We start from the raw sequence: 19,696 nt of genomic DNA, 5'->3' as shown, positions 1-19,696 counted from the left end.
ATGCGGATTTACTACGGAATTAATGTTTGTCGCCTGATTTTGGCTAAACGGTTACGCTATTGAGTGGTCTAGCGGTCTCGAACATGTCATCTTTCTTTGGAAATTTGTTCTCCATCGTCTGCTTTTTTTCAACGGTTAGAGAAAAACGTAAAATTGGATTTCTTTTTTCTCCGAATCGCGACTGTTTTTTTTTTTTTTTTTGTCCGCCATTGCATAGCAACATTGAAAGCTGTATGTTGTTAGGCGACCGGAGACTGGCTACTATTTTAACATCGACCAATGAAAATGCGCGTTACGTCATCGGAAGAGTCGTATTCGATTCACAACTTCTGGAAGTCGGCTCATTGTAAACAGACTGTTTTCTGAAAAAGTGTGCGCCCGACGGGCGCTATAGGGCAAATTTTTATGCGCCAATACGGTAAAATACGCGCCTATGGCCCCATGGCGCGGCCTGGAATGAACACTGATGGCATTACGTCATGCTTTCGCGCCATGTGACACGTCACTGCCTGATCGTACGGCCTCGGTTCTTTAAATTGCTGAGAAGAAATCAGTAAAAAAGGTTTCTTCTTTATTTTTGTTTAAAGCGAATGTGCAATATCCTGTATAAACTGACAGGTTAATGTGTCAAACAATAATAGTAGATTCCTACCTCTGTGACCTATTTGCCCTCAAGGAATTTACATTATTGTTTGAAAAGAATATCTGACATAGTGTCGAGTCAAATAAGACATGTACATATTCATTTACTTATTAAACTTATTAAAAACCACAACGACATCATACTGCTTTATGTTAAAACAATCATTGTTTTTATTTACGTTCATGAGGTCCCGTAACCTATTCATCCGTACTTGCAGAAATCTGTTTGCCAAAAATCGTTTTACTCAATGTATTTAAATTGCTGCTGCTTTTTCATTATTTAAGATGTTTTAATTCTGTCTTTTTTTGTACTTTCTTGTCAAAAGTCTGAATTTTATGACAATAGTATGTATTATTTATTTACTTTTAGAAATAAATAAATAAATATGATCGCGCTGTTTGAAATTTTACAAATTTATAATTGTATGAAACTTCCATCGTTTTTATAAAATTTTGCCTACATTTCTGTCGACATCTTATTAAGATATTTATAGAATTCAAACTGTATTACTTCTAAAGTGGGGCTGAAAGTTTGAAGCAATTATATTAAGAAATGAATGCACTATAAGCGTTTTATGTGTATGTGTCGATAAACATTTAAGAAACGGCGATACGATAGGTCGCACGTGCTCGTGGAATGGAAAATTACTAGCATGACGTTTTGATATCTTTACGATTCGCGGGTAAATTCCAGTCAATCCAGGTAATTTTCGTGTTATTAGTGTTTCCTGCAGACTCTAAAAGGGGCATGGTGCTTCCCTTGAAAAAGGGCACTTTTAACACGCGGTTTGGCACTGAAAGGGCATACGTCCAAGTACGCTTGCTGGCACCATTTTACATACTATTTTCACATTGCATTTGAGAATCTTTGATATCTCAGATATGGGGTAGATATTTTGTGTTATTCCTTAGATGTTTCGCTACTTGTGAAGTTCCTACTTTTCACTATTTTACCATACTTTCAAACATTCTTATTCTGTTACCAACATGAAGTGCTGGCTTGCATTTTCAGAGACAGATATCAGGTGATGACTTAATAAGTAACAAGTTTTATTGAACAACTATCAATGCACAACTTTATTTTGTCAATCATCACATATCATTTCAGCATTGAATGACGTTGAGAGCATCTAGGTAGTTCGTCAAATCACTACACGTAATCAATGACTTTGTACCTACATCGCTGATTAAACCCATTGTTCTTCGTTGTTAGTAAGATTTAGACAACAAATCGACATGGAAAGTTACATTTTTCTAGTATTTTGGGCATGCGAAAATGAAAGTAGAATGCGACGTAAAAAGTACATGCTGTGAAATTTGCTAGATTATATCGTCTGCCACTATTTTTATCACTCCCTGTCTGCGATACATACACTAGTTTGAATCAATGATTGACTATGAATCTGTTTTTTGTCTATCTAATCATACAGTATTAAGTAATATAAACATAAATGTGAATACCTATGGTTCATCGCGAGTAATAACTCAAAATTTCGGCTTGCTTGACGCATGCAGCCGTGCACTTTCAACTTAAATTTCGGCCTTATAAAATCATTTTGACAAATTATTTACGAAAACAAAACTAGGGCCTTGCATTTTTAGTTTATTCATTTAAATCTCGATCAGGTTTTATAACTTAATCGCTACGTTTTCAAATTTTCAAGATGGCAGCGACTTCTGCATCGGCGCGTCATGAATTTGCTTTGGAAAGTACGACTTCGTAATTATTAACCAAGACATTTGTCGATTTTAATGAATTTAGTATCATTCTGAAGCTTAAATGTTTGTCTTATATTATTTTTATAAATGATACCCTTAAAGGAATAAAATATATCTTGTAGATAAAATTGATGTAAAACATTTTGAGTCTGGTCGTTTTTCATGGGTTGGTCGGCGATTGGCAAAGGGCAAACATTCAATATTTTATTTTTCAGGGCCTAATGAGCGCATCAGAAATGTGCGACAATCAATCTACATTTTAATTGGTTACAACCTTTTAAAATAATTATCGTTTAACTGTTTTCAAGGTTTTCAATCATCTCTTCCGTAAAAAGGCTACATGTACCTTCTCCGCCGACGTGCTAAAAACAACAAATTTTCATGTACTGTTTCCCAATTAAAGTATCATAAAACAGTAACTGATTGCATAATCCTGTCAGTTTTTAATCAGGGTCATTCACGGTTGATGCACCCACGTGTCGACCTGTTAATCAAAGCCGCTAATTGACGGTACAATACACGGAAGATGTCCCGTGGACATTGGCTATCCAGGCTGGTTTTGAAAGGGCACTTGTCAAAATAAATACACAAGCCTGATAGAATAAAAGGGCACATGGCGCAAACAGGCAGTTTGAAGGGCAGTTTGGCGGCACTTCAAACGGGGCATGGCGTTGCGCCATGTTTAAAAGGCCTGCAGGAAACACTAGTTATGCTGACCGAAAATATCGTTGTCATATAACATCAGATGAATCGGTGAAATTTCACGCTTTTATTATTAACAAGTTTGAAAACTTAGTAGCCCAACGGAATACCCAGCTTGGGAAATTCGGTAGTCCGTCTGAAAAACTGGTAGCCTCGGGCTACCGCCAAGATCGAGGCCTGAATGTCAGTACCAGTTTGGGGATTAAATAAAAGATGTATAAAACTGTATGTTAATATTAATTTATTGATTTACTTTCAAATTAAGTCATGAAATGAGGACACGTGTAGAACTTTGTTTCTTCTATAAAAATACTATGTGGTCACCGCTTGACATGCGCGGGATATGCAAATTAACCAGAAATACCAACATCGTCGAAAACATATGTCTGTTGAAAACGTAATGGGGCAGGGTTAGAATTTAAGCTTGCATACTTGCAAAATGCGAGTACATTTTATAAAATTCAAGTGACTTTTGCCCAAACTTGCAAAATCTCAAGTAGAAATTATGATGGTTTTAAGTTCTTTAACTTTCAGTTTCGATCTGTTGTAAATATGCATTAATGATGATGTTTCACATAGTACACACTGACTGACGACATTTTTACATAGTGCGTCGACTGTTCGAGTCAATTGTCTGAGTTGTCAGTGTCGTACATTTGCAGGTCTGGACAACCGAATTTTTGCATTCTGCTTGTCCGTGAAAATTGAGCATTTGCTTCCTAAAATTTGACCGAAATTCCAATTCAGACAGTCAACATAGTGCGTTGACTGTTTGAAGATTCTGATTAGGCGTAACAAAAATAATTGTTTGTTTCCGGTGGCCCGACCTACCCTATTTTTTACCGCCGACCCTAAACTTTTTTAGCGGTAAAATCGGGCCGCATATTTTTGCAAATAAGTATATTATTATTTTTATAGCTCTTTGCACGAATGGACTACTCCACCGATCGGGCGAGTGGTTTTTACGTGGTAACATTACCAGAAATTAATACATCAGGCAAAATTACCTGGATTGACTGGAATTTAACCGCGAATCGTAAAAATATCAAAACATCATGCTGGTAATTTTCCATTCCACAAACACGTGCGCCCTATCGTAATATCTTATTTACAGCGCGGTTACTTTTGACACAATAAACGTGCATGGTGCATTCATTTTTCAATGTAATCGCTTCAAATTTTCAACACCGCTTGAGAACTAATACAGTTTGAGTTCTATAACAACTTTAATAAGATATCGACAGGAATGTAGGCAAAATTCTTTAAAAACGATCAGATTTTCATATAATGTTTTGTAAAATTTCAAACAGCGCGATCTTGATTATTTACTTCTTTCTTAAAGTAAATAAACGGTACATACTATGGTAATAAAATTCAGACTCTTGACCAGAATGTACAAAAAACACAATTAAAAAATCTTAAATAATGAAAAAGCGGCAGCAATTTAAATACATGGAGTAAAACGATTTTTGGCAAACAGATTTCTGTTAGCACGGCAGAATAGGTTACGTGACCTCATGAACGTAAATAGAAATGTGGTTTTAAAATAAAGCAGTATGATGTTGTTGCGGAATTTAATAAGTTTTAAATTATTCATAGTACATGTATTTTTTGACACAACACTTTGTTAGATATTCTTTTCAAACAATAATGTAAATTCCTTGAGGGCAAATAGGTCACAGAGGTAGGCTATCCACTATCATCGTTCACGACACATTTACATGTCAGTTTATTCGGGATATTGCACATTCGCTTTTAAAAAAAGATAAAGAAAAAACTTTTTTATTGATTTCTTCTCAACAATTTAAGGAATCGAGAAAGTACGATCAGACAGTGATGTGTCACATGGCGCGAAAACGTGACGTAATGCCATGACAATCTCGGGCAACTATACCGCTTTGATCTCCACTTCAGATGCCATAATAACCGACACACTTCTTTTAGCTCTTAGAGGGGGTGTTAATTAATGATGAAAACAAGGCTAATTACTTAGTTTATCATCAGAATAATTACCGATAATTATTAATTTTTTTTTTCACTTTTAACACGGGTCGACGTTGGGTGGATGATGATTATTGTGTCCATATTTTGGGACACTTTTCAAAATAATTATTTTTCGGGATAACAGATTGCTACAGTCTTCCATTTTTAATTATTTTAGAAATAAGTCCTGTTTCTTCGAGTCATATGAAGTTATGACGTCTACAACATCACAATTTATGTGATAGAATTGGAGGTCCATTAAAGTCTGAGCAGCTCTCCTAGATTTCAGCAGTTGGTGGACCTGCTGAAAAAAGTTAAGGTCGAGGCCTGCAGAGTCTTGAAAAGTCAGGTTTTAGATGGGATTTACAGCGTTTTCCCTAGCCCCAAAAAAGGTGGTAAATTTACCACTTTTCAAGGTCCATGTCCCCATTTTCTTAGCAAAGGGGGGCATGAGTTTTCCCAAAAAAACAATTTTTCAAATTAATTAAAAGTTAATTTCAATCAATTTAAACTATTAAAAGCCCAAAAGAGTATCAAAGTATTCAAGCAAATCCTAACATGTCCCCCAAAATAGTCTCTTTTTTTCCAGAAAAATAAATTTGGGGGGACATGATGTCCCTCAAAATAAATTTCCAAGGGAAAACCCTGGATTTATAGTAGTAAGACGTTGAACAACCACTTGCAGCTTTATTAATTCACAATTTGGGCATACCAGTCAAAACTCCATTGTCTAGCATTTCCAGTTAATCCAGAATTTTAGACTGGGGTAGGGGGTGATGGTATTAATCTCAATGCAGATCAAAGATGCAAATCATATTCCTGGCCAGTGTGCTTTTACTTGGTTTTAGTTTGAAATATAAATGTTGGTTGTTGAATAATATTCAATATTAAAATTATTATTCAAAGAGAGAATCCACAGCAAGATTTCATTCAAGTTTCATGTTTAATCAAATATAAACCATGTTCTCCGCAAGTAATTGCCAACTTCTCCACATGAATTAGCGGCGGAGAATGAATGATATAGGACACAATGATCCTATGACCACTTGATCCGTAGATCGACTGCTCTACCTATTGAGCTAATCAGATGGGCTACTCTGGAAATGAAAAAACAGCAACAACAAAACACAAACATAAAGCATATATTTATTTCATAATATTTAAATACACAATCAAATGGCATTTTATATTGCTAAAACATCATCAAAGTCATTGTACATTCAGGTGTAAATCAAACATAACAATAGGATGCATGTTTATAAGGTTTATAATCTCCCTGTTTGAAACTAGGGTGGTGTTAGGTTTAAAAAAAAAAAAAAAAAAAAAAAAAAAAAAAAAAAAATGCCTACCTACCTACCCTATTTTTTTTTGGCCATGTCACTGGAAACAAACAATTTTTTTTGTTAGGCCTTATGCAAAACGGTAACTCGGTAACTACCAGTATGCGCGCATGATATGTGCAGGGCCGGCAAAATCAATTGTCCGAGTTGTCCAAGTCATACATTTGCGGGTCCGGACAACCAAATTTTTGCATTGTGTTTGTTTGTGGACAAGTGAAAATTGAGCATCTGCTTCCTAAAATTTGACCGAAATTCCAATTCAGACACTCAAAGCAATATTCAAGTCCCCCGAATTTTCTTTTGATCCACACTCGCTAACTGCTTATGTAAATATATACATTGAATACTCGCCATTGTAATTCAAGCTCCGCCTACTGCAGGTACTTGCGAGATTTTCCCGAGAAATGCGAAAGCGAATCAAATTTAACAGTTACACGAGAGGCAATTGTACTCGGCCAATTAGTCCTATCAATAAGACCTGACAAAACATATTTTAACATTTTGACGTCTATCGGTTATGTCAGGTCTTATCGGATCGCCATTTATAACATGTAGTGAGAAGCGAACACACTTCATGTCGCCTTTAATCTTGAAATTATGAACAACATAACCCAATACAAAGTGAAAGAACACTACTTACACTGAAAATAATCCTTTTTTCAACTGCATAATTATGTGAATAATTACAAATAAAAATTACTTTTAATGTATAAATATCGAGTTGTTTCTTTCCACTGTATGTATTGCCGTGTATCTGTGTTATGGTGTGCAACATTGCCATCTATTCCGAATGTTGTGTAAACACAGTTTATTTTGGGAATCAATCTAAGACGAAATATTTTTCCCACTAGATCACTTGGCAAATAGTTCACGTGGAAAATTGTTTTCGTCTAAGTTGATTCTATATATTATAACCTGCTGAATATGCTTGAAAAATGGCGGAATGTGTATTGAAAGCTGTACACAATTGACATATATTGGATACAACTTATAAGGGGTTTTAAAGGAACATTTAACGATATATTACTAGAATATGATAAATAACGGTAGGCTAAACTGTTTAAACCTGCATACATCGTATATTGTACCTGTCGGAAAATGCTACATTCTACTGATTAGGGCCCTTTTAGACGTTACAGTGCAGATTGAAAATGAAATGTAAAATAATGAATGTTGAAGGTAAAATGAGCATGTACACGTCTAATATTTTGGACTATGGGCCAATCAGTGATGCTGTTACGTCTAATTATCTTAATTATCGACATGTGTAAACCAATTGTTGATAAAACTTATATGATGATATCCATGGTAAATTAACGACTTGTTTCGAAAATATTCAACAACATGTAAAGACGACGGGTGGCAGATGGTCTTTCGTCGATCAACTGATATGGAAATTGAATGCATATCTTTATTTTCCACAATTTACCTTTCATTTCTATTCGAGTGAGATGCTGTTTTTGTAATGCCAAACTGGTGACTCGGTGTTGATAAGAAATAAACCCCTTTCCTTACATTGGTATAGCGCAAAAAAAATTACAAAATTGTTGGTAAGACGTTTTGAAAACAACTTTATTGAAACAATAGTCCTTGAGTTGGAAATGACATTACTAAGAAAATGAATAAAATAGAATTGGCCATTTTTCGAATCAAGGACTGAGCGAGTCCGAGACACCACCATAACTCTATTACTGACTGTGTATGAATCTTTACACACAGCAGTGATTATCTTGTTATACTTTAAAGCTGCTTTCATCACTGTCTGACTTTTTATAGCATAAGACTTGATAGGCTGCTGGCTGTCTTAATACAAGTAAGTAGAAAATTAGTACATTGTTTCAAAGAGCTAAAAAAATGTATTTTACAGTTCTTTGATTGTTTTATTTTATTAAACAAATAGCAAAAGTTAAGGTTTATACAAAATGTACGGACTAAACTAAATTTTCAGAGTTACTTGTCCGTGGAAATTTTCTGAGATTTCGCCGGCCCTGATGTGATGTAAAAACCTCTTTTGTCCACCAAATCAATGTTTTTTCATGAATTGCATCTTTATTAAGTAGCAACTTATTTCATATTGGAAGTGCCTAGCCGTCTGATTACCCGACGCCCCTAGCCTGCGTTCTAGCCATCCGGCTAGAAAATACTCTGAGGCTCTTCTAGCCATCCAGTAAAAGATTTCCTAATGAATAAGTAATGATACCTGTTATTTACTGGATATCGATACTGATCTGCAAATAAAATTTTGTGTGAATACATACTAAAGATTTACTTTTAGTCGTCTCGAATAAATCAGTGCATTATTCAGCTGATAAAACGAAAAGTTGCTGAAATCAATAATGGTGAGATCACCGAGACGTCACACATTAAAAGTCTTTCATCTGGTGGCGGGCAAAACATTGTAATTTTTTTACTTTAACTTTTTCACTGGATTTTCAAAATTAAAATAGTTTTGAAATACTTACAATTTTCATATTTTAGTATTCTAATATTTTTTTAATGAATAACTGTTTTAAAAGACATTTAATTTCAATAGCAGCAGTGTGATGTTCAAAACTATTAGAAAAACTGTAGTTAAGCGTTCATAATTAATCAATTTTATTTCGAAATAATAGTCAAAATTGCATTACACTCATAAAAAAAAGTTATTTATAAATTTGTGTTTTGCGAATTAAAGTTTAGGCTGTTAGAAAAACATCACTTTTTACAAAATAACATGGACGTTCGGCGATCAATGTTTTATCATTTCTAAAAATAGAATATCAACGTATTTGTCACGATCTCATTCTTTTTATCGACTGAAAAATCGGTAATCTATTCAAGATGATGAACAATATACTTAGTATTGATATCCTAAGTAAATAACAGTTAAAACTATATAAAATTATTACTTATTCATTAAAAAATCAATAACCAGACGTCAAGAAAATGCAGCGGATTTGCTAGCAGTCAGTCTGGCTAGAACGCAGGCTAGGCGTCTAGTTACCGGACAGCTAGACACTTTCTTTCATATAAGTCGTTGCTTGTGACTTTGTGGACAGACCGTCAGGGGAGGTAAACAGAGTCACAGATTGGGACTTCCAGATCCCAGCCACTGCCATTCTAGCATTACAAATGGCTACTGGTTGGCGACCCAGATTCGGACAATTTTACAACCTTTTCAGCTGTCATATTTTCATTTTTAATGCAAGATCCATGAAATGTTACCTGAATCAAGTTCGGTTCTTCGTTGACGCAAAATGTCAATTTGTTTGTATATAAAGATAAACGGAACACGTCACTGAGGCCCGAAAGAGGGTACGTTAATCCAACTCCTTTAGGGTGTTGCAGGACCCAGAAATTGGACAGTAGGAAAACGCTAATTATCATCATTTTTGTCTCGCAGAATCACGTTTAGGTCGGTGTTAATGATAAAAAGACATGCTTATCTTGTTTACATTCAACTAGTAATGTTTGATATAAGGCTGTCAAAAGTTTTAAAATAATCCAGCTGGCCTATATACGACACAAAATTTAAGGTAAAACAATTTGTTTTAAACACATTGAACTTGTGTTATTATCGGGAAAACATTGACACTTGTTTTAAAACACGCAATTTTCTCGTCTGTATTTAGCAGATTGTAGATGAGTACCCCTTGAATAATGTTGGGGCCTCAAAGCAAGTATGCGCATGCGCACTGAAAGCACATGCAGCTTCCCCCAGCGGGAGCTGTCACAATATTTCGTGAACAAATGTAAATATTCAAATTTTGTAAGTTTTTCTAACCGATTTGCAATTATTGCAGATGATGTTGCACATAATGTTAGTGCCTTTGTACTTGTCAACAAATGATAAAAAAAATAACACAAAAAAAGCGTTTACGCGACTGTCCGATTTTCTGGGTCGTCCGAAATTTTGGGTCGCCAACCAGTAGACATTCCACATTAATTTCATTTCACTAATTTCGAGTTGCACATACTGTAAACGATTCCACCATTCTGTATCACACAATAAGTTTGCTTTGTTTTGCCAGACGTATTTTATGTTTCTCCAATAGTTACCACAAAACTGTTCAAAATTAAAAAAAAATTGATAAAGAGTCATGGGCGCCGCCATCTTGCAATGGCTGCCACCCTCTTTCCGCTAATCCCAAATCTTGACATGTGCAAACCAAGACTAAAGAACTTCTCATTTCTGCCGCTTATTAAAATACCCTTGTTAATAGTCTAACGTTTACTGCAAGCTAATTTACATAAATTAGCGGAATTTATTCAATTAGTTTCTAGTCAAATTTTAACACCCCATCAACTGGAGTGGAGGTCACAAGGAAACGTGCCAGTTAATACATATAAAAAATAAAATTAAGCGTGACAACCCCTCATTTGTTGTCTATAATCATCAATTTGTTCTATTTTAATTACACTGTATGTGTACTCCCTTCGAAAAACATGTGTTCTACATTTTTGTCATACGTGTTTTTCTTGCTGCTAGATTGATGCAACACTCAATATGGAGTCGTAACAAGCACAGTCGAAACGAAACAATTTTTGATTGAATTTACGTACCTTCGTTTGTTATTCCAAAAGAAAGATAATAGATTTATGCAGATTTTGTATTTATCTGCAACATTAAATCCAAAACTAGATGCCTGCAGACCGAAAAGGCTTGGGAAAAAGGGAAAATTCTGGCCACAAGTCGTGACACTGTTACTATTTTTGCCCCGATACTCCAGTCACATGGTCCGCCTATTTCCAACATGGCAACCGACATGTACAATTTTATTCGGAGGTCAAATTTTCATAGGATGTTATTTCTTTACGAGGGTTTCATATCTGAATAAAATTTTCTTTCAAAGATTATGTTTTTAAACTAATTTTGCCATCAACAGTAATTTTGACAAGTGTTCTTTTGCATTGTCTATAGCAAACATTCAATATGATTGGCGCGTGTGTGAATAGCGCACTGCGTATTGGGGTACACAGCGGGATTAGAATTCGATGTCAAGGGCAGATATTTGTAGGAATTTTTCTTTTCCCAAATCGCTTCATGACTTGAAAAAAGTAACTATAAAACAATAAAATATTTTGTCAAAATCTGTATTTAATAGATTGTTGATGTCCCACAGGCAAATTAGATACCACCCGTCCCTAGCCTCTAATTTATTTCCGTGATTATTCATGCATGACATCGACTTTACAAGAGATACGATATGACATTATCGAATACAGCCTTTGTTTCAAATATTTCTAAAATTTGTAACGAGCATCCAAATAAATAGATCTAGATTCTCTAGTTTAGAATAAATCAAGAAATCTCCCTTCCTTTTATGGTGAAAGTTTACACGAGACTAAGGGAAATAACAAACCAAACTATTCGTTTTTCAATACAAAGATTTATGTCCCATGTTTTCCTATTCAAATTTTGTATAATTATGTCCCTTTTCTTCTCAAAAACGCTGGCAGCCAGAGCCAAGACTGATGAAATCATAATATATAACAGAATTAGAATCTACAGACTTTAAAAAAAAAAAAAAAAAAAAAAGATTATCTAGTCGGCAGACATCCCAACTTTTTCTGAATGCCAAGATGGAGTTTTTGCTTTCCAAAGTGGGAGATTGAGGTGTTCAAGTGGGAGATTTTATACCGCGGTAATTATGTTCATGATAACGAAACTTTTAACAAATCTAATGATAATATAAACTTATTTGCCCTTATAAAATCACTAGTCTTAAAAAAATTCACTTGTCTATATCTTATTATTCATGCATTTTTAATGTTTTGGAACAATAATACACGAAGCCTTCTGTGCAAAATTAAATACTTATGGCACTTTAAGCACTATGTTTAAATTCAAAACACCACTGAGAATTAAACCTGCACTTTTATTTCTTTTGTTGGAAAGAAGACTCCCCAGTGGAATTTTACATGACAAACAGTGGAGCTGTTAGAACTGTAAAAACAAAATGTATATAGAGCTAGCTAAAAGAATAAAAGTTCAAGCAATAGAAAATTTACTGTTTGATTCTCATCCCTGTCAACCAGTATTTAAAACCCCTAGCTCCTTTTATTGATCAAAATCCTGTTATCCAAAATTGAATGTCTACATCTACGGGGATACTGCCAACAATCAATTTCTGATCATAACTGGGAGGGCAGTCCGGGTATTGTTACACTTTAGTAGACATTTGCCTAAATCTCCAGTTAAAAGGATGTGTTTGGCAAATTGTGATGATGCAAAGACAGTTTAACAGCATTTGATAGTAAGTGATATTAAAATTTACCATGACATTTCCTCTTATCAAAATGATTTAAAGAGAAATATTTTTTAAAACCTAGCAGGCTGACTCGGCGACCATCTACTTTCGATTTCAAAAAGTTACAGAGAAAGGTAAAGCCAGTATAATTTCTAATCTAAATTTGATTGGATTTAATTAGATATCTAATGTCTGGATTTTAATTTCAATTATGACACATTATTCAACACCTGGCTTTGTTAAATCGTGTAATAAACAATAATCAGCAAGGGTAGAATAAGGTGCGAAAATATCCGAAAGCTGTTGTTTACAGAATCGTCAGTAGTGATACAGTATCAGATAGGCGCGAAGAAGTGGATTATTTCATAATTTTTGTTTTTTGTTGTTTATGTTGTTTGTTTTGTTTTTTTAATCGGGAGATTCAGAGTTCTGATCGGGGTGATCGGGTTTTACAACCAGAATCGGGAGAAACCCGATCGGATCGGGAGAGTTGGGATGTCTGAGACTGTCGGTAGCCAGACTACTGTAATCCCACGTGTACATCCGAATTCATAGGGATTCCAACAGCACATTTGTTTGGTCACCAAATGATAAAAACAACAACAACAACAACAAAAAAAAAACATGCATCTATATATATAGACAGTTCAGGACCTAAAATTAAGTTGCAGACTCGGTTTGATTGAGCCTGTTCATGGACGGTAGTGGAAATGCATGCCACCGTCCACGCCCTCTAGTCCCGGGCTGAGCTAAACTCCACATTTACCCATGCTACAAATACACAAGAAATATCTTGGCGTGATGTAACTGAAGCACAAGTTATATATGGGCAGAAACCTGTATTTTAAATATTTTGGCAATGTTAAAAGGGGCCTCTGTGAAGTTTTGTATAAACGAGGACAGTAGTACTGAAGAAGACTGTGTTTAAAAATTGTGGAGGGACACACGACGGACACCAAACAATCACAAAAGCTCACGTTGAGCCTTTGGTGCTTAAAAGATGGTAACAGCAAGCAAACAAAATTGAAATACGTTCTATACTTTATTTCTGGAATTGTTGGAAGTAACATGAACCCTTATCCTACTTCCGCTTATTATCAAATTTGTCTATCATTCAGAATATGTACAGTACTGTTTTCACCGGAAAAAATTAATTTAAAATTTAGAGTCTAAAATTTAACAGTATCGGACATGTTGTTGCAGGTTATAGCAATGATTTGCACTGGTTAAAAAGTGTTGCTGTAATCTGGAACAACTGATACGTATTAGAAAACCTTCCTGCTGTAATGCAGGGTAAGAGTTAATGACTGTATAAAACAAGTAACCTTTTTGTAAAAACAAAAATTAAGGAAAGGAAACTTAACAAAACAGAAATATGTCCGGATGAGCAGATGAATATTTGGTTACGCACACCTGTTCAAGTGGTACGCATACAACCCGATGGTGCTGCACTTATAGAGGTTATAGATGACGAACGCGTTGTGATTTCACTCAGTGTCACACATAACTCTGACATTTTCAGACTTTCCTCCAATCAGCGCCACTCTTACAAAATCTCTCATTATGGCTGAAAATACCGAGAATACCTTACCAAGCAATCCGATTGGTACATTATTCAGGCGGCATAAGGTCATACGAGGTCATAAAATCGTGCTTAATACGGCACGCCGAAAAAACAATTTAAAGACGTCCGTAGATGTGTTCATACGGCGAATTCGCGCTTTTTAGGCCTATTATATATAGATGTGCTTAAATGCCTATATAGATGCCTCAGTTGGGGTCCTGGACAAATATAATCATATTATACATTGTGCAGTAGTTATCCGTGAAATGCACATGTTATTTACAATGCGACAGAAAGACATTTAGATCATCTTAGATTAATTAAAACTGGTTAATAGTGCTGTCCGAAATGATGATTTTTACAATGCTAAGGCGTGCTTCTGTTTCACTTGGTAATAGGCGAATATTAAAGTAGTTCAAGAATCAATTATTCGGAGGACATTATTCTCTAAAAGAAATAGACATATATGGAACGCATGAACTGCCTTTGCGTGATAATTATTAGTTCGTCATGTGCCATTTCCAATATATTCTGTACAAATCATAATTTGTTATGTAGATAAAGCAGTTTGTTATGTATATTTACTAGTTCGTCTGGTAAACTTTTATCTACATAACAAATTATGATTTGTACCGAATATATTGGAAAATGCACACAACGGTCTATTAATTTTGTACAGCACAAACTAATGAATGCACAGCACAATCTAAGATATGTACAGCGCAAACTAGTCTATGTACATAACAAACTGCTTTATCTACATAACAAATTATGATTTGTACCGAATATATTGGTAAATGCACATGACGAACTATTAATTGTACAGAACAATCTAGTGAATGTACAGCACAAACTAAGAAATGTACCGACAAACTAGTAAATGTACATAACAAACTGCTTTATCTAACATATGATAACAAATTATGATTTGTACCGAATATATTGGTAAATGCACATGACGAACTATTAATTGTACAGCACAAACTAGTGAATGCACAGCACAAACTAAAATATGTACAGGACAAACTAGTAAAAATACATAACAAACTGCTTTATCTACATAACAAATTATGATTTGTACCGAATATATTGGAAAATGCACATGACGAACTATTTATTGTACAGCACAAACTAGTGAATGCACAGCACAAACTGAAATATGTACAGGACAAACTAGCAAATGTACATAACAAACTGCTTTATCTACATAACAAATTATAATTTGTACAGAATATATTGGAAATGGCACATGGCGAACTAATAATTATCACGCAAAGGCAGTTTAGGCGTTTCATAGACATAGGTATTCGATATTTCTGTATGTCATCTATCACGGACGCGGTAAACGCGTACGAAATAGAGGTAAGTCAGTTTATGCTCTTTTTCAGTGTGACACAATTTCAAATGCTCTCGAAAAAACAAAATGTTCCATTGGTAGTGGATGGTAACCTAGACCAAAATTCGTTTGTTGTAAAAACGCCGTAACGTAATTTATTGGTGTTAGAAAGTCCACGTTTTACGCATTTTTACGAAATGGCTATATGGATAGCTAAATTTCCTACCGTTTTATTACGCGACAGACGTGTTCCGTGGCTTTTGGGAACACAGAATTTCGAAACGCATTATTACGTTATGACTGTTCTACACGTATAGCGCGTGGCCGTCGAAAGAATATAATTAATGCATTATGGTGTATTTATTAATGAAATGTGTCTCTTAATTTACTTGATCGAGATCTGTCTTTTGGCTTGGCCCTGTAACGGCTTGCCTCCCTCTCTCTGCAGCGGTCCTGCTCCCTGCGTACCGATGATATCAACTCATAGGCCTTAGTAGTCCTTTCCAAAACATTGTCTATCAAAACACTTTGCTTTTCAAGTGCTCCCTGTAATCCATTGACTGTCCGATTTTTCTGCATTAGATGGCTCCACTCCCTCTGTTTGGGTTTCAGCATATCAACTTAATGTAGGCTGTGTATCTTTACATTCACTGCTATCAGTCTCCTCATCTGAGAAAATGTTCTCGTCCTCGCTTCTCAGAATCTTGTCCAAAACCCTTTCCTGAGATGGTGACTTTTGCCTTTCTTCCCAAGCTGAGCCAGTGGCTTCTAGATGCCTCACGTGACAGCTTGACTACATCTTCACCCCACCTCGGATTTGGCGACTCAGCTATCGATAGCGCTGTTGCAAATTAAGTCCCCATTACACTTTTCTAGGTGACTAGGAGAACTTATGTTTGTATTTCTTAGTAGCTCTACCGCACTTAAAGCCACAAGTTATACATTTATAGGGATTTTGTTTGTTTGTTTTGGGTTTAACGCCGTTTTTCAACAGTATTTCAGTCATGTAACGGCGGGCAGTTAACCTAACCAGTGTTCATGGGTTCTGTACCAGTACAAACCTGTTCTCCGCAAGTAAATGCCAACTTCCCCACATGAATCAGAGGTGGAGGACGAATGATTGCAGACACAATGTCTTTTATCAAATCGTCATTGAGAACATAAGCCCCGCCCGGGGATCGAACTCACGACCCCGCGATCCGTAGACCAACGCTCTCCCTACTGAGCTAAGCGGGCGGGCGTTACATTTATAGGGAACATCTATAGGGAACATCGTAGTCACTTACATGGCTTTTGTAAAAATGCGTCTCAATTCTGGACTTCTCGTCCTTTTTGCTACAGATGGCACATTGATACACTCTCCCTCAATTCGCCACACATTTCAGTATTGCAGAGAGACCGTTACACAAACGAAATATTTGCAAGAAAAAAATACAGATATGACCATGACCTTGACAAGTTTTAGGACCTTGTACCCTTCTACCCATTTTGACACCTTGTCCCCAGTACACGGCTTTAGTTTATCATGATGAACCACACGCGATGCATCTGAATCTTGTACCCTAATAACAGTTCAAACTGTCGCTTCATTATGACTCGCAACTTGAACATAGTTTGCAACTTAGGACTACTACCTGGTAACCTAGTTTCATGGATATACCATGCGCAGTCACCTGCTTTATACCTGTTTTCAGAAACCCATACTTATTCCGCAAAGAAGCCTTACCAAGATTCTGCCTCGCAACTTGATGTGCTGTAATCATTCTCTGGCGCAACTTTTCTGCATACTCACCATATGATATTACATCATAATCAACGATATTTCTTGACAAGTCTGCTGGAATTCTTACCTCATGCCCCAACATTAGCATGTTGGGTGTCAAACCATTACAACTAAGTGGTGTAGCCATGTAGGCTGCCGCAAAACATCTAAGCTTCAAGTCCCAATCTGTTTGTTCACCCTCGAAATGAGCTTTTCGAAACGTGGCATTAAAACGTTCAGCTTGGCCGTTACATTTTGGACTCTTGACTGATGTTCAAGTCTTACGGACATCCATTGACTTACACAATTCTGTAGAAGTCCTACTCTCAAAATTGCTACCAAGGTCACTATGAATAGAAATTGGCGACCCATAACGTGAGATGACTACATTCAAGATGACACTTGCAGTAGTCATTGCAGTCTAATCAGGAACAGCAAATATTTCAGCCAACTTTGTAAAATGATCAGTATCAACTAGTACTAGTACATATCTGTTGCCACGAGACGTTAAAGGAAATGGACCTAATATGTATGTAGCAAAACATTTCATTACACTACCTACAGAGAAACTACCAAGTTGCGCTTAAGGCTTCCTCGCAGGTCGTTTGTCAGCTCGCACTTGCGAACCCAATTGTATGTTGGCATCTTCTTTCATGTCATTCCAGTACCTCATTTTCAGTTTTTGGTAAGTTTTTTTCCTACCATAGTGTCCCAATAATACGGCGCCATGAACCTCATTCATCACTCCTTCCATTAATGGCCCGCCCGCTTAGCTCAGTAGGGAGAGCGTTGGTCTCCAGATCGTGAGGTCGCGAGTTCGATCCCCGGACGGGGCGTATGTTCTCAGTGACGATTTGATAGAAGACATTGGGTCTGAAATCATCCGTCTTCCAACTCTGATAATTCATGTGGTGAAGTTAGGTTACTTGCGGAGAACAGGTTTGTACTGGTACAGAATCTACGAACACTGGTTAGGTCAACTGCCCGCCGTTACATGCCTGAAATACTGTTGAAAAACGGCGTTAAACCCAAAACAAATCTTCCATTAATGATCTAGGCACACCATTTGAAATACTGGGTTTAGTCCATTTTTAGGGAACATACCATTTACTTGTAATGAATTCCATATTATCCAGTAGTGTTTAGGTACTGGCCCCGTATTAGTGACCTTGCTAATGTGTGCCCTATTTTCAGGGTTCGGCAGCTTTGCATCGTATATAGGTTTAAGGTCTAAATCTTTGTGTTGTAAATCTGCTATCTCGCTGCTAGATCTCTGCTGAAGTATTGTTCTCTGTCTTGTCACATTTTTGCTGGTAGTTGGTTTACCTCCTGTTAAGTCTGAACTCTCACCTTTGTCTTATCCTGACTTTGAATGTCCCCCTTCCTGCAGATCTGTCCCAACTGCCATCATCTGTTCCTCACCGCAATTGTCTTCATTCATACTGATTTTCATCTCTGTCATCATTTTTAGCGCATTCACTGAGTTTTCAATCTTCCCTTCCTGTGAGACCTTTTCCATACCACGGCTGTAGAACTGCCTCAAAGAGTTAACTGTCTCCATTTCCGTGCGTACCGGCTCTTACTATTTTAACCTTAATGATTGGTTCCTCGTGTTATACATTATTTTCGGCGCATATATAGGACATTTCACCTCTCAGTAGGTTTACAGTCCTCTCCAACGGATTCTTGACTCTTTGCCGGCCGACGACACATATCCGCACCGATATCTTTATTCACCTTATCATGGTCAGCTTTTAACGAGAATTTGAAAGAATTCTCTCCCTTAATTATTGACCGTATTAAAGCAATTCCTTTCAAATTGTATTGTCTCCCTTACATTAGCTAAAGTCGTGACATTCATGACCCAAGTCAATAATTCTTTGACATCGATTTTGCATTGCTCGAAAATTTTGCTTTAGGTAATACACGGAAAGCACGCATGTTACTCCATAGAAAGCAACAAAACAAAACAAAGCAACAAAAACAAATGTAGCCAGTTTTTGATATGAATGATGTTGTTTTATAGATTCATATAGAAATATTATTCTTGTAAAGATATAAAATATTTCTGTAAAAAAACACATTATGCTAGCTTATGATATAGCGAAATTCGTGTTGTCATGTAACAGAAAATGAAAACATTTAAATAAATAAAATTATTCACGTTTTTCATCGTCTGCTAACTGATTTTGTCTCCAGTTCCCTGTAGTTATTATACCGCGTTTTCTGCTTGCAATTCACGATTTTCTCATGTTTTCAGTGCACTGTAATTGTTAATTGATATTCTTCACTCGAGGTTGAATATTTGACAGCATAACAAGTATTTTGATTATTTGTTTATTCCCTCTCACCCACCCTAACAGACATTTCAAATTTCTTAATAGTTATTGCTGATGGCTTGTAACTGTATTCGAATAT

The 19,696-nt window shown here is 36.0% G+C and overlaps 1 protein-coding gene across 1 annotated transcript in view; it reads right to left on the bottom strand.

Annotated features, from left to right (window-relative positions):
* Nucleotides 1-18,839, bottom strand: part of LOC123538119 (uncharacterized) — a 109,347-nt gene extending 90,508 nt beyond the window's left edge. Inside the window, exons 1-3 of the mRNA XM_053529780.1 lie at nt 18,646-18,839; nt 17,000-17,078; nt 15,949-16,113 (exon numbers count right to left, since the gene is read on the bottom strand). Coding sequence (XP_053385755.1) covers nt 15,949-16,113; nt 17,000-17,078; nt 18,646-18,839 — 438 coding nt within the window. The remainder of the gene's footprint in view (nt 1-15,948; nt 16,114-16,999; nt 17,079-18,645) is intronic.
* Between the last annotated feature and the right edge of the window lie 857 nt (nt 18,840-19,696).

The sequence above is a fragment of the Mercenaria mercenaria genome, chromosome 18 (genome assembly GCF_021730395.1).
Source record: "Mercenaria mercenaria strain notata chromosome 18, MADL_Memer_1, whole genome shotgun sequence".
NCBI lineage: Eukaryota > Metazoa > Mollusca > Bivalvia > Venerida > Veneridae > Mercenaria > Mercenaria mercenaria.
The sequence above is the reverse complement of the archived record's forward strand: the minus strand, read 5'-3'. Positions and strand labels throughout refer to the sequence as shown.